Source organism: Acomys minous (genome assembly GCF_964271855.1).
Source record: "Acomys minous genome assembly, chromosome: 7".
Lineage (NCBI taxonomy): Eukaryota > Metazoa > Chordata > Mammalia > Rodentia > Muridae > Acomys > Acomys minous.
This window is the reverse complement of record NC_140488.1, coordinates 64,339,544-64,354,915: the sequence shown is the minus strand read 5'-3', so window position 1 is coordinate 64,354,915 and position 15,372 is coordinate 64,339,544. Positions and strand designations below refer to the sequence as shown.

Sequence of the window (15,372 nt, the reverse complement as noted above, 5' to 3'; positions counted from 1 at the left end):
CCTTGATAAATATCTCCCACTGGTCTTGGGTACCTAAAGAATATTTGAAGTAAATAGTATGTTTCTGCTTCTGCACCCTTAAAAGATTTAAGAAAAACATGAATTAAGGCAACAGCAAACAGAGAATGACATTGAATTAAATAAAATAAATTATGACTCAGAACTGAATAGAAAGTAAAGGAGGGAAAGTTTACAAAATCAAAACATTAAATCAGAAAAACAGTTTGTCTTGCTAGAATGATACACGATATTGATGTGTAATGGAAGAAAATAACACTACCACAATTTGTGAAAAATGAGCTTGGTAATAGTACTTCTGTGTATAGTTGCTAGAACTTGTCCTCATTGAAAAGCAGAGTTTGAATTATAATGATGGAACACTTCACTACTGAAATGTTGATGGAATGCAGTTTAACTTCTATCTCTTTGAGAACAAGAAGTCGTTTCTGGAAATGTTGTCTATCTGAATGAACCTCATACATTTTTTAACACTTGATTTATTTAACATAGTATTTTTGCCATATTGATCGAAATCTCCTTTATTCTTCTTTATAAAATGCATTTATATTAACAGGAAATAACAGTATTTTAAACAAGATTTTAAATAGAATATGGGGCCTGAAATACAGTTCAGTGGATAAAAGTACCTGCTGATAAGTCTAAGGAGTTCAGTTCAATTTCCAGGACCTACATGGTAAAAAGAGAGAAGTGACTCCCATTAGTTGTCCTCTGATTTCTGCATATGTGCTGCGACACTCAACAGTGCCATAGAAACAAATAAATGCAAAAAATAAAATATACAGTAGTAAGAATAATTTTATTCTAACATTTATAGTTCATAGGTTTGAAAATTGTGGCAACCTCTCAAGGTAAGAGATGGTAAAAACAGACTTACACATTTGCATTTTATTACTGAAACTACAATTTATTTTTCTTTACACTCCCTTGTACTTATGATGTAACTCAGGACTGTGCATGTAAAGCAGGCTTTCTAACAAACAACTGTAGACACAGCTCCTGAAACTTATTTTGAACTTTCTACGATAGAGCTAATAATGTTCATGAATGCAACAGTTTTGATTAATGCTTTAGGTTTTGATTCAGCTAAAATATATGGGCAACACAAATTAGACTTGATGGGTTTAAACCAAAGAGGACACAAAGTTGAGTGGATATGGAATAAAGAAGATGTGGGGGAAGGGGTTACTATTACACATTGTACAAAATTCTTATTAGACCAATAAAAATGCTTGAAGAAATATTTGATCTGGGTCTTCAATTCGATTCCATTGATCAACCAGCCTATTGCTGTGTCAGTACCATGCTGTTTTAATTACTATTGCTCTATAGTACAGCTTGAGATCAGGTATAGAGATTCCTCCTGAGGATCTTTTATTGTATAAGATTGTTTTAGCCATTCTGGTTTTTTTTCTTTTTTTTCTCCTTTATTAATTTATTCTTGTTACATCTCAATGGTTATCCCATCCCTTGTATCCTCCCATTCTTCCCTCCCTCCCATTTTCCCCTTACTCCCCTCCCCTATGACTGTTCCTGAGGGGGATTACCTCCCCCTGTATATGTTCATAGGGTATCAAGTCTCTTCTTGGTAACCTGCTGTCCTTCCTCTGATTGCCACCAGGTCTCCCCCTCCAGGGGACATGGTCAAAGGTGAGGCACCAGAGTATGTGAGAAAGTAATATCCCACTCTCCACTCTACTGTCTTTCCATATAAACTTGAGAATTGACCTTTCTTTTTTTAAAATTTATTTTATTAATTTATTCATATTACATTTCAATGGTTATCCTGTCCCTTATATCCTCCCATTCCTCCCTCCCTCTCATTTTCCCCTTACTCCCCTCCCCTATAACTGTGACTGAGGATGACCTCCTCCCCCTGAATATGCTCATAGGGTATCAAGTCTCTTCTTGGTAGCCTGCTATCCTTCCTCTGAGTGCCCCCAGGTCTCCCCATTCAGGGGACGTGGTCAAATATGGGGCACCAGAGTTCATATGAAAGTCAGTCCCCACTCTCTGCTCAACTGTGGAGAATGTCCTGTCCATTGGCTAGATCAGGGTAGGGGTTTGAAGTTTACAGCCTCTATTGTCCTTGGCTGGTGCCATAGTTTGAGCAGGACCCCTGGGCCCAAATCTGCCTATCATAATTTTCTTCTTGTAGGTTTCTAGGATCCTCTGGATCCTTCAACTTCACCATTCTCTCATGCTTCTCTCATCTAGAGGATTGAACTAGAAATGATCATAATGAGTGAGTTAACCCAGAAGCAGAAAGAGTTAAATGGTATATACTCACTTATATCTGCATACTAGCCCAAGGGGCATGTCCCATGAAAGTCTTCACTTACGAGGAAACTGGGACAGAGGGGAGGACATCCTATTGAGAATTGACCTTTCAATGTCTTTAAAAAATTGTGTAGGTATTTTGGTAGGGATTGCATTGAATCTGTTAATTGCTTTTGTTAAGATGGCCATTTTTACTATGTTAATTCTCCCAATCCACGAACAACGGAGATCCCTCCATCTTCTCAAGTCACCTTCACTCTCTTTCTTCAGGGACTTAAAGTTTTTTCAAACAAGTCCTTCACTTGCTTGGTTAGAATTACTCCTAGGTATTTTAAATTGCTTGTGGCTAACGTGAAGGGTGTAGATTTCCTAATTTATTCCTCTGTATGATTTTCATTTGTATACAGGAAGGATACTGATTTTTTGAGCTAATTTTGTAACCAGCCAGTTTGCTGAACATGTTTATGAGCTGAAGGAATTCTCTGGTGGAATTTTGGGGGTCACTTATGTACACTATCATATCATCTGCATATAGTGATAATTTGACTTCTTCCTTTCCCATCTGGATCCCTTTGATCTCCTTGTGTTGTGTTATTGCTCTGGCTAAGACTTCAATAACTATGTTGAACAGATATGGAGATAGAGGGCAGCCTTGTCTGGTCCTTGACTTTAGAGGAACCCACACACATATGGTCACCTGATTTTTGACAAAGAAGCCAAATCTATTCAATGGAAAAAGGATAGCATCTTCAACAAATGGTGCTGGTCTAACTGGATTTCTACATGTAGAAAAATGCAATTGAACCCATATTTGTCATCTTGCACAAAACTCAAGTCCAAGTGTATTAAAAACCTCAACATAAAACCAGAGACACTGAATCAGTTAGAAGAAAAAGGGGGGAAGAGCTTGGAACACATTGGCACAGGAGACAACTTCCTGAACAGAACACCAACAGCCCAGGCCTTAAGGTCAACAATTAATAAATGGGACCTCATGAGACTGAGAAGCTTCTGTAAGGCAGGAGACACTGTCAAGAGAACAAAGTGACAGCCTACAGACTGGGAAATGATCTTCACCAACTTTGAATCTGACAAAAGTCTAATATACAAAATATATAAAGAACTCAAGAAATTAAACACCACCAAACCAAATAATCCAATTGAGAAATGGGGCTCAGAGTTAAACAGAGAATTCTCAACAGAGCAATATCAAATGGCTGAGACACACTTAAGGAAATGCTCAACATTTTTAGTCATCATAGAAATGCAAATCAAAACAACTCTGAGAGTCCATCTTACACCCATCAGAATGGCTAAGATAAAAAATTCAAGTGACACCACATGCTGGCGAGGATGTGGAGAAAGAGGAACACTCCTTAATTGCTCGTGGGAATGCAGACTAGTTTAGCCACTTTGGAAATCTGTCTGGCGTTATCTCAGAAAACTGGGAATAGGGTTTCCTCAAGACCCAGTTATTCCACTTCTTGGAATATACCCAGAAGATGCTCCAGCATACAACAGGGACATATCCTCAACCATATTCGTAGCAGCCTTATTCATAATAGCCAGAACATGGAAACAGCCTAAGTGCCCCTCAGTAGAAGAATGGATAAAGAAACTGTGGTACATATACACTATGGAATACTACTTAGCTATTAAAAACAAGGATTTTCCAAACTTTGTGGACAAATGGATTGAACTAGAAATGATCATAATGAGTGAGCTAACCCAGAAGCAGAAAGTCAAATGGTATATACTCACTTATTACCGGACACTAGCCCAAGGGCCAGATCCCATGAAAGTCTGCACCGACCAGGAAATGGGGATAGAGGTGAGGACATCCTATTGAGACTCTAGGTGAGAAAAATATAGGCGATAGGGAAATAGATGTATCCAGAGGATCCTAGGAACCTACAAGAAGAACACTATGATGGGTGGATCTGGGCCCAGGGGTTCTGCTCAATCTATGGCACCAATCAAGGACAATACGTGCAGTCATCATCAAACCCCTACCCAGATCTAGCCAAGGGACAGAACATTCTCCACAGTTAAGTGGAGACCGGGGACTGACTTTCCCACGATCTCTGGTGCCCCATATTTGGCCATGTCCCCTTGTTGGGGAGGTCCAATGGCACTTAGAGGAAGGATAGCAGGCTACCAAGAAGAGACTTGATACACTAGCATCATATTCAGGGGGAGGAGGTCCCCCTCAGTCACAGTCATAGGGAAGGAGAATGGGGTGAAGGCGGGAGGGAGGGAGGGAGGAATGGGAGGATGCACGGGATTGGATAACAAATGAGATGTAATATGACTTATTTTAATTTTCAATAAAAATGTGTTTTAAAAAAGAAATATTTGATCTGACATAAAGACATCCTATATGCAATTTTTCTTTGTGTAATTCACTCTAAAAGAGGCAGAACAAATCTAACTAGGAATGAGTTTCCTTTGTTTCTTGTGGGTTTCCAGAAGCTGTGGAAACGCTAATGATTTATTCTATAACTCACATGTCTGTACACATCTCCTCTGGTATGTTAAGTAGAGCTTTATACTGTACAATTTTGTACAGCGTGAACACTGTCACTCACTGTCTTAGACCTTAGTAGTATATATTGATACCAGGGATCACATAGCTTTAAATGTAGGAAGCAATTTTAGATTATTCACAACAGGTGCTTATATTGCAAATTAATGGTTTACAAATGAAAATTAAGCTGGAAATTGATTCTTGGTGGTCTTAATATTAACTATAACTACATTGTAAAATTTATTGTGAACTGTTATTTATTAACGCATGGCAGTGCATAGTCTCTAATGTAAAATTTGATTTATTCTTGATAATACATAAGATCCAGAAAGAGAGTGTATCAAGTAATGGTATTTGAGTTTTATCTTTGTTTGTTTTCCAACAGTTCAAGGCCTGGCAGACCCCCTAAGCGTTCTTTGGGAGTGTTGCAAGATAATGCTCGCCTTCTGCCCCATGCAGTCCCAGGCATCCTATCATCAGGACTTATCACTCCAACAGGTAAGGCAATCAATCTATCTAATGATGCTCAGCCTTGTTTCATCTTACTGTCCAGAGTTTGAAACAAACTAATAGTGATGCAAGTGCCTTGCCCTTCCAAACTTTTCAAGCTCTACTAGAGGTTACATTGTTGAATGTTTTTGGAGTGTTCAGGCAAACATGATTTTTATTTAAACTTCAATGATTCAAATTAAATGGATATGCCTTTCTAAATGGTGTACCCTTCTAAGATATTCCTTTCTATGTGTACATTATGAGCTGGGAGCAAAGATGTGGAATGAACAAATTAGCATCATCTTAAAGCTTCCTATGAGGTGTTTACCTTATGTACCTCACCAATACTTGTCTTGTCTGCTGTGAGCATCTCTGTATATTGTCTATACTATCTAGATTAAAAAGGTGGAAAGAAAGTGTATCCTCTAAAGAACAGCAGTAAGTAAGCCTATGGGTGATAATTGTCCTGAATAATTTTTTGAACAGTGTAGTAAACTAGTAATAATACCAATTTCATATATTATCATCGAACTCTCTTGATACTCGAAAAATGCCTATGAGCATACAACACATTTGAAAAATTATCCTAATAGTTCTATAGTAGAAACTGAAAATCTTTAAAACTATTACATTAAGGAAAATAATAAAATGTCATTACCTACTATCTATCTGTTATCTATAAATAACACAAATCTATAAAGTATATAAAGTACTTACATTGTTTGAGTTTTACTTCCTTAAGAAAGGGACAAATATATGACTAGTGGTTTCGGTTGTCATAGAATTCAAGAGAATATATATATGAGTATTTTAGACCCCATAAAACAACTAGATACAAGATGTCATAGGCTCACAAAGGTGGAAGCAAATAAATTAATTTGGCAAGAAGTACTGACTTGTTACATCTGTATTTTGTAGGCTTAGTTTTGGATATGTGGGGAATTAGAGGATGACACTCCAGGCACAGAGAAGCATTGAAGAGATGAGAAGGTGTTTACTTTGACAGGGGGAAGTAGCAATGAAATTAAGGAAACTAAAGCAGAGATTTGAGGTAGCAAACTGATAACCAATGTGCTTTGAATAGAAAATCAAGGAAATACATGACAGTTTGTGAAAGTAGCATTTGATTTAGTATGTTAAGTAGTTTCTCTTTTCCTTAAGTACCAGATGCTTCCAAAATATATTTCAGAGCTTTCTTTTTCTTTTCATTTTTTTCTTCTTTTGTGGCTCACATGAAATTGTAAAAATAGTTCAGGCTCTGCACTTATGTTTCAAAATCTCATGTGTTCTAATACACAGCATTTAATTTTGTTATAACATTCTATGAATTAAAGGGACCATTTACTAAAAAACTGAGTAAATATTTTAAATCAATTTTTGAGGAAGGTAGATAAAAATGAAAGTCATAGCAGAAAGTATAATCAGCCATTTCCATAATAAAGGGAGAAATATGGAGGATCTGAAACAAGACATTCAGTTCAGTGGAAAAGAAGTTCTAAAGTGATTTATTAATAAGAATTTGTTGTTTGGCAATTGATTGAATGCAGATGTAGAGACAGTAGAATCTAAGATGATTCATGTTCTGTTTGTACAACAGGTTGGATGATTGTGTCATTGGCTCAGAAAGAATTCAAGAATAGATTCAGCCTATGAGCAAAGGATAATAATTTTGATGACTTTAAATATTTATAAGCCAATTCTTTTTTTTCTTTTTTAAAATCTATTTTACTTTACTATTTTTAAGTTGCTTTTTTATTTAAATACTTTATTCAGATTACATCTCAATTGTTATCCCATCCCTTGTATCCTCCCGTTACTCCCTCCCTCCCTCTTTCACTCTATTCCCCTGCCCTTTATCTGTGACAGAGGGGGACTTCCTCCCCCACTAAATGGTCATAGGCTATCTAGTCTCTTCTTGGTAGCCTGCTTATTCTTTCTCTGAGTGCCACCAGGCCTCGAACCCCTTCTCAGATCTAGCCAATGGGCAAGACATTATAAACCAATCCTTACAATAATAAAAAGTTTTCTTGTACATATAGCCACATAGCGAAGATGTAATAATTTTTGGACTATATATTGATACTCAATATATTTTGTTTCTTGATTTTTAAAATACTTTACAAAGCATAGAAACAGCACTATATAAACCAAGTCTGAGTTCAGATTTTTTAGAGAATATGCAGATGAAAGAAAAATTTGATTTATAAAGTACCTTGAAGCTAATCCACTGATAAATAAACATTAGTAGCTTATCTATTTTGAGGGAAGATCTAATGCATTTTAAGTTCCTAGTATGTATGAGTCATTGGTGTTAAATGTTTCATATACACTTCATTTTATCTTTATAGTAACTTTATGGATATTGCCTTCAATTTTCAGGTGTTATGTGGCTCAGTGAGTTTAAATTAATTGCTTTAGACCATAACGTAAGTGAGTAATATAGTCATGTTTAAACCCAAGCCATTTTAAATTCTAGAGCCCCATATGTTCCTTAGCATATATTATATTATTTATCTTCTATGTGATAACAGAGCCTCCAAGTTATATTTGAACATTGTCCTTCCTACAATTCTGTTGCTCTTGTCTTATGCCTAGAATAGATTAAAGATATAGGGGGATAAATATGAAAAGACAAAACATATCTGCTGTAGAGTAGACTATATAGTTCAGGGGAAGATCAAGGAATCTTCAGACTTCCAGAGGAATACAATTTCTTATTTTGCATATATTATTTCGTATACCACCAAGATATTTTCTATTGCCAAATGCTAGAAAAATTTTTTATGAGGTAAGTACAAATAATTTTTAGACTACATGCCATTTTGTATTGTACAAACTATTTTCTCTTTCAACTAGCAAAAGTAAATGCTAGAGAATTAGCTTTCAACTTCATTATCAGTAAATTTCATGTTTGACATATCTACCTTGCTCAAATATTATACATTCGATTTTAAAATATTTGAAAAACTCAGACTATTTTATCTTTCATTTGATTATTAATTTATTTAATTTTATTTTTTGAGATTGTACTACAATTACATAATTTTTCCTTTTCCTTTCCCCCCTCAGAACTTGCTTCCTTTTAAACTCATGGCCTCTCTTTTCACTAACTGTTGTTACATCTCTCTCTCTCTCTCTCTCTCTCTCTCTCTCTCTCTCTCTCTGTCTCTCTCTCTCTCTCTCTCTCTCTGTGTGTGTGTGTGTATGTGTGTGTGTGTATGTGTGTGTGTGTGTGTTGCTCTTTTTAAAGTCATTCACTTTTTTATGAATTCTTGTCACATACACTTAGGTAATATATCTACATAAACATAAAACTATAGATATGGTATCAAAATAGATATAGATAAGTAGAAATAAAAAGGTATATATACTTTTATTTCATTGAACATATATTTATTGAACATTTTGTTTTGTACTAAAATAGTATAAGATAACAAAACACTACAATTAGTTTATGAGTTGTAATTTTCTCAAGTTCCACCTAGACATTTTTCTCAGTCATCTTAAAATGATGAAGTTAGACTGCATTTTAGTTTCATGTAATTTAACTTTTGATATTATCACATTATACATATTTTCTCTTACTTATATAATCAGTATCTCAATCCCCTGACAGAGTACTCATACAAATGACGTACTTTTCTAAACAAGATTTGTGATGTACCAGAGTGAGAAAAAAACCAATCTCTACTTTTGTTTTGCATCTCTTGATCTATGTAATTTTCAATTTCTTGGAAGATGACCACAGTCTTCTTCACAGATTATAAAGTCATTCAAAAAGTCAAATGTGGAAACAGGCCTGAGAGAGCTTTTAACTGACAGTTTACAAGGAAGCAATAAAGTGATTCTGGTAAATTTCTTTAGTATTCACTCCTGAAATGGTGGTTGAATATTTAGCTTGTTTGTTTTCTTTTCATTTGTATATTGTGACAAAATTTTTCTGAATGTTAGCTGTTATGCAAATCTCCATAGAATTAATCCACAGTGAACCAGTCTTAGAATGACAAATTCAACACTCAACTCAAACCAGAAGAATTATGACTGGCTTTGATAGTATGATGGTGTTTTAATTTTCTATTTAGTCTGATTACATCATTAGAATGAATACTGCTCACTTTTCATGATGCATTTCATTTTTGCACTTACAAAATTTGCAGTCTAATAATCATAAAGATATAGCTCATGCTATTCTGAATACTAGAAGAAATGTGTAAATGCAGTCTAGACAAACCAAAATCATATCTGTGATGTGATGACTGATTTAAAAGATGTATGTTTGTATTGTGCTTTTCAATAAACAGTATTATAAATTATGATAAATGTTACATAAACACTAAATACTTTCCCCTACTTCACTGCATTTTCTTTGCATAGTGTAGTGTGTGCTTAAGTATTGGCCTAAGAAGACCTGAACTTTCAATTATGAATGTTTATATAATAATAGTATTAACTCTTTGACAATTTCATGCAGTATACTTTTGTCATATCAATTCCTTCCACTAACCTTCCATCACCTTACTGAGCCAACTTCGTTTTCTCCCATGCCCACCTCCAGCCTTTTTTATCTCAAACTCATCAAGCCCTGGTCTTAGCCAGGGCATGAGTAACGCCCTGGAATATGGTTAGTATACTAAGTGTTCCATTATTTCAAGAAACAGATATTTCCTTTCTTATCTGCAATCAATTGGCAGTAACTCTGTATCTAGAAATGGGAGCTTGTGCCTACATCCCTTTCTGCATTTTATGGTTTTGTCTTGTTTAAGCTTCTTCAGGTCTTATGCATACTGCCTCAATTACTATAAGTTCATATCTCTCTGCCTTGTTTTGTCAGGAAAAGAGCCTCCTTGAAGTCATCCACCATTTTTGGTTGTATAAAATTGTACATTTTTCTCTCTGTTCTTTCTTGATCCTTGAGCTTTGGGGAGAGGAATGCAATATAAATATTTGGTTCATTAGGGGATTCCAAGATGGCGCCGACCAGTAGGCACCATAGCTGATCTTCTCTGAGGAGACCAGGGACTTGAATGGAACCACAGACTGCTGGATTTTGAGAACTGTAGGTGAGTGGGACCCCAAACTCCGCAGACCACCAGGGGGTCCAACCCCGGGACAAGCGACAGCCCCGAGGGCTAAACGCACTCCCCAAACTCTGAAAAGGAATCCACAATCAAGCTGTAGCCAGCACAAAAAACCCAAATTCGCCATTTGGGGAGGAGATTTTCCGGAGCCCCAAGCCTGAGGAGTCTCAGCGAATAGGGTGAAACTACCATTGATCCTGTACATCCACACCGCGCCGAACTGCGGACGGCACCTGCCTAACCCGGGTGGAAACACAGGTGGCGAGTCTCACCAAAACCAACTAGATCTGGGGACCGCGTCCGCGTCCTGCGCTCAAGCTGAAGCCAGACACAAAGGTTTGACCCTGCAAACTGGGGCAGTTAGCAACCGGCGTGGTCTGCTCCCACAGCCCAGTGGGTCCGCCCACGTTATAGGGAGCCGAGGGTCACGCTTGCAGGGACTAACTACTGCCCTAAAGGGAACTGGCAGTACTCCGGCAGGAGATTCACGCCAGCGGTCTGAACTGCCTTTGGCGCCAGCTGCGTGGCCCGACTGCCGGCAATCCCCAAACAACTGAACTAACTGGGCCCATCTTTGTGGGCCCGCGACAGATCCACCCAGGTTATCGGGAGCTGTGGGTCTTACTGGCAGGGAATAACTGCTGCCCTAAGGCGACGCACGCTGCCTTTCTCTAGCAGAAAGGGAAAATACAGGAGATTTGTCGCCAGCCGAGGGGAGGAGCTGCTGGCTCTGACTGGGCTCTACCTGAACAATAGACCTAGCAGGGGTCATTCTTGCGCACCCTCGTTAGGACCGCCCACTTTATCCGGAGCTGTGGGCCTTGCTGGCAGGGAATAACTGCTGCCTTAAAGCGTCTGGGAGCGGTCTAACCTGCTTTTGTCCCCAGCCACGGGGACGAGCTGCTGGCTCTGACTGGGCTCTACCTGATCAATAGACCTAGCAGGGGTCATTCTTGCGCGCCCTCGTTAGGACCGCCCACTTTATCCGGAGCTGTGGGCCTTGCTGGCAGGGAATAACTGCTGCCTTAAAGCGTCTGGGAGCGGTCTAACCTGCTTTTGTCCCCAGCCACGGGGACGAGCTGCTGGCTCTGACTGGGCTCTACCTGATCAATAGACCTAGCAGGGGTCATTCTTGCGCGCCCTCGTTAGGACCGCCCACTTTATCCGGAGCTGTGGGCCTTGCTGGCAGGGAATAACTGCTGCCTTAAAGCGTCTGGGAGCGGTCTAACCTGCTTTTGTCCCCAGCCACGGGGACGAGCTGCTGGCTCTGACTGGGCTCTACCTGATCAATAGTCCTAGCAGGGGTCATTCTTGCGCGCCCTCGTTAGGACCGCCCACTTTATCCGGAGCTGTGGGCCTTGCTGGCAGGGAATAACTGCTGCCTTAAAGCGTCTGGGAGCGGTCTAACCTGCTTTTGTCCCCAGCCACGGGGACGAGCTGCTGGCTCTGACTGGGCTCTACCTGATCAATAGACCTAGCAGGGGTCATTCTTGCGCACCCTCGTTAGGACCGCCCACTTTATCCGGAGCTGTGGGCCTTGCTGGCAGGGAATAACTGCTGCCTTAAAGCGTCTGGGAGCGGTCTAACCTGCTTTTGTCCCCAGCCACGGGGACGAACTGCTGGCTCTGACTGGGCTCTCCCTAGCTGTATCCCACAATATAGGGAGCTGAGGCTCATATGTGCAGGGTATAACCGCTAATTTATAGCAAGCTGGGAGTGGCCTGGCATACAGGGGCGTGGAAACTGCTACCTCCTCAGATACTGCCAGTGGCCTGAAACCGTATGGTTACAGGCACAGATCCTGTAATCTCCAACAGGCAGATCCTAGCTGTGTCAGCTCCTGCAGACCCAGCAAGAACTCCCAAATTCATGGGAAAGGCTGAACGCTCCTAAGACAGCTACAACCCAGAAGATCTGATCCATCTGGGGTCTTGGCTACAAAGCAACAGGAAAGACAGACAGCTGGGATCAACCTACACAACCAGAGAGCTTGTGTGCTGACCTTACTCTAGATCCCAATACTGCTGACTTGAGATACAGCAGTAAGGGGAAAAGGCCCAAACAGAAACCTACTTCGCGGGACTCAGCCTCGAGCCTAAGGTGTTGAGAAAAATCTACAGGAGTAGAATCTGAATCACCAGCCTGGTCCAGGGAAGTACTCCCTGTTCCCCACAGATAAGGGCACCCTACCTATAAGCAGACATCAACTATCCACTCCCAAACAGGGAAGGTCACTACAAACCACCTCCCAACATTAGATTCACCAAAATGACAAGGGGACAACGAAAGAATGCTAACAAAAACCAAAACAGGATGGCATCTCCAGATCCCAGCAATCCTAATGAAAACAACCTGGAGAACCCAACAACAATGGATATAAATGAAAACCACCTCAAATCCTTAGTAAGTAAGATGATATTGGAAGAATCAAATAAATTTTGTAAACAAATGCAGGAGGAAGCAAACAAGAGGGCTGATGACTTAAAAGAGTCATATAAAGAGGCATTTGAAGAATTTCAGAAAAACACAAATAACCAGATGAAGGAAATTATTAAAACAGTTCAAGACCTGAAGATAAAAATGGAAGAAATCATAAAAGAACGCACGGAAGAAAAACGCGATCGAGAAGCATCAGAAAAGAAAGCAAACATCTCAGAGGTGGCCTTATCTAACAGATTGCAAGAAATGGAAGAACGAATATCAGGACTTGAAGATACAATCGCACAATTGGAAACAATCATCCAGGATAATGCTAAATCTGAAAAGTTCCTGACACAAAGCGTTCATGAAATAAAAGACAACATGAAAAGACGAAACTTGAGAATAATAGGGATAGAGGAAAGAGAAGGTAACCGACTCCACAGCCCAGAAAATATCTTTAACCGAATAATAGAAGAAAATTTCCCCAATTTGAAGAAGGAGATGCATACGAACATACAAGAGGCCTACAGAACACCAAATAGAATAGACCCAAAAAGAAAATCTTCCCGCCACATAATAATAACAACACAAAATATACAGAACAAGGAAAAAATATTAAAAGCGGCAAGAGAAAAAGGACGAGTAACATATGAAGGCAAACCTATCAGAATCACTCCTGACTTCTCAGCAGAGACCATGAAAGCCAGAAGGGCCTGGACAGAGGTTCTGCAAACGCTAAGAGAACACAGATACCAGGCAAGACTACTATATCCAGCAAAATTATCAATAACCATTGGAGGTGAAGACAAGATATTCCATGACAAAAACAAATTCACACAATACCTAGCAACAAATCCGGCTTTACAGAAGTTACTAGAAGGAAAACTCCACCCCAACCGGTCAAACTACAACCAAAAATACATAAGAAATAAATAACTACACCATTGCAAAATCACAACTTCACAAAAACTCGATTGTTATAAATACCAAAAATGAAGGGACTTACCAATCACTGGTCATTAATATCTCTCAACATTAATGGTCTCAACTCTCCAATAAAAAGACACAGACTAACAGAGTGGATGCATAAACACGACCCAACATTCTTCTGCATTCAAGAAACACATCTCAACCACAAGGACAGACATTGCCTCAGAGTGAAAGGTTGGGGAAAAATATTCCAAGCAAATGGTCACAAGAAACAAGCTGGGGTAGCTATTCTAATATCTAATAAAATAGACTTTCAACCAAAATTAGTCAAAAGGGACAAGGATGGTCACTTCATACTTGTCAAAGGTAAAGTCAACCAGGAAAACATCACGATTTTGAACATCTATGCTCCGAATACAAGGGCTCCGACATTTGTAAAAGAGTTATTAACAAAGCTTGCCCCATTCATCGATACCCACACATTAATAGTGGGAGACTTCAACACCCCACTTTCACTCAAGGATAGGACTTTGATTTCAAAACTAAGCCGGGAAATAACTTCATTAACCAATGTCATGAATCAAATGGATCTAACAGATATCTACAGAACTTTCCACCCAAACGCAAAGGAGTATACCTTTTTCTCAGCACCCCATGGAACGTTCTCTAAAATTGATCACATAGTTGGTCACGAAGCAAACCTCAACAGATACAAGAAGATTGAAATAATACCTTGTATCTTATCAGATCACCATGGTCTAAGGCTGGACTTCAACAACAATAGAAATAACAAAAAGCATACCAACACGTGGAAACTAAACAACTTTCTACTTAATGACACATGGGTCACGGAAGAAATAAGGGAAGAAATAAAAGACTTCCTGAAATTCAATGAAAATGATGGAACAACATACCCAAATTTGTGGGACACATTGAAAGCAGTGCTAAGAGGAAAATTCATAGCACTAAGTGCCTTTAAAAAGAAAATGGAGTCATCCCACATAAACAACCTAACAACACATCTGGAAGCCCTAGAAAAAAAAGAAGCAGAAACACCCAAGAGGAGTAGACGCCTGGAAATAATCAAACTCAGAGCTGAAATCAATAAATTAGAAACAAAGACAACAATCCAAAGAATCAACAAAACCAAGAGCTGGTTCTTTGAGAAAATTAACAAGATAGACAAACCGTTAGCCAATCTAACTAAAAGACAAAGAAAAGCTATCCAAATTAACAAAATCAGAAATGAAAAGGGAGACATAACAACAGACACCGAAGAAATACAAAGAATCGTAAGGACCTACTTCAAAGACATTTATGCCACAAAATTTGAAAATTTAAGGGAAATGGACAAATTTCTCGACCGATTCCATTTACCAAAATTGAACCAAGACCAGATAAACAAATTAAATAGCCCTATTTCGCCTATAGAAATAGAAGCAACCATTGATAGTCTTCCAACCAAAAAAAGCCCAGGGCCAGATGGTTTCAGCGCAGAATTCTACCAGTCCTTCAAAGAGGAGCTAATACCGATACTATTCAAGCTATTCCGAAAGATAGAAATGGATGGAATATTACCAAACTCCTTTTATGAGGCCACAGTCACATTGATACCTAAACCCCACA

The 15,372-nt window shown here is 38.9% G+C and overlaps 1 protein-coding gene across 2 annotated transcripts in view; it reads left to right on the top strand.

Moving 5' to 3' along the window:
• The window catches only part of DACH2 (dachshund family transcription factor 2), a 519,808-nt gene that overhangs the window by 239,666 nt on the left and 264,770 nt on the right, over positions 1 to 15,372 (top strand). For both annotated transcript variants that reach the window (XM_084788790.1, XM_084788789.1), the window contains exon 3: positions 5,211 to 5,323. In XM_084788790.1, the coding sequence (XP_084644916.1) occupies positions 5,211 to 5,323 (113 nt within the window). The remainder of the gene's footprint in view (positions 1 to 5,210; positions 5,324 to 15,372) is intronic.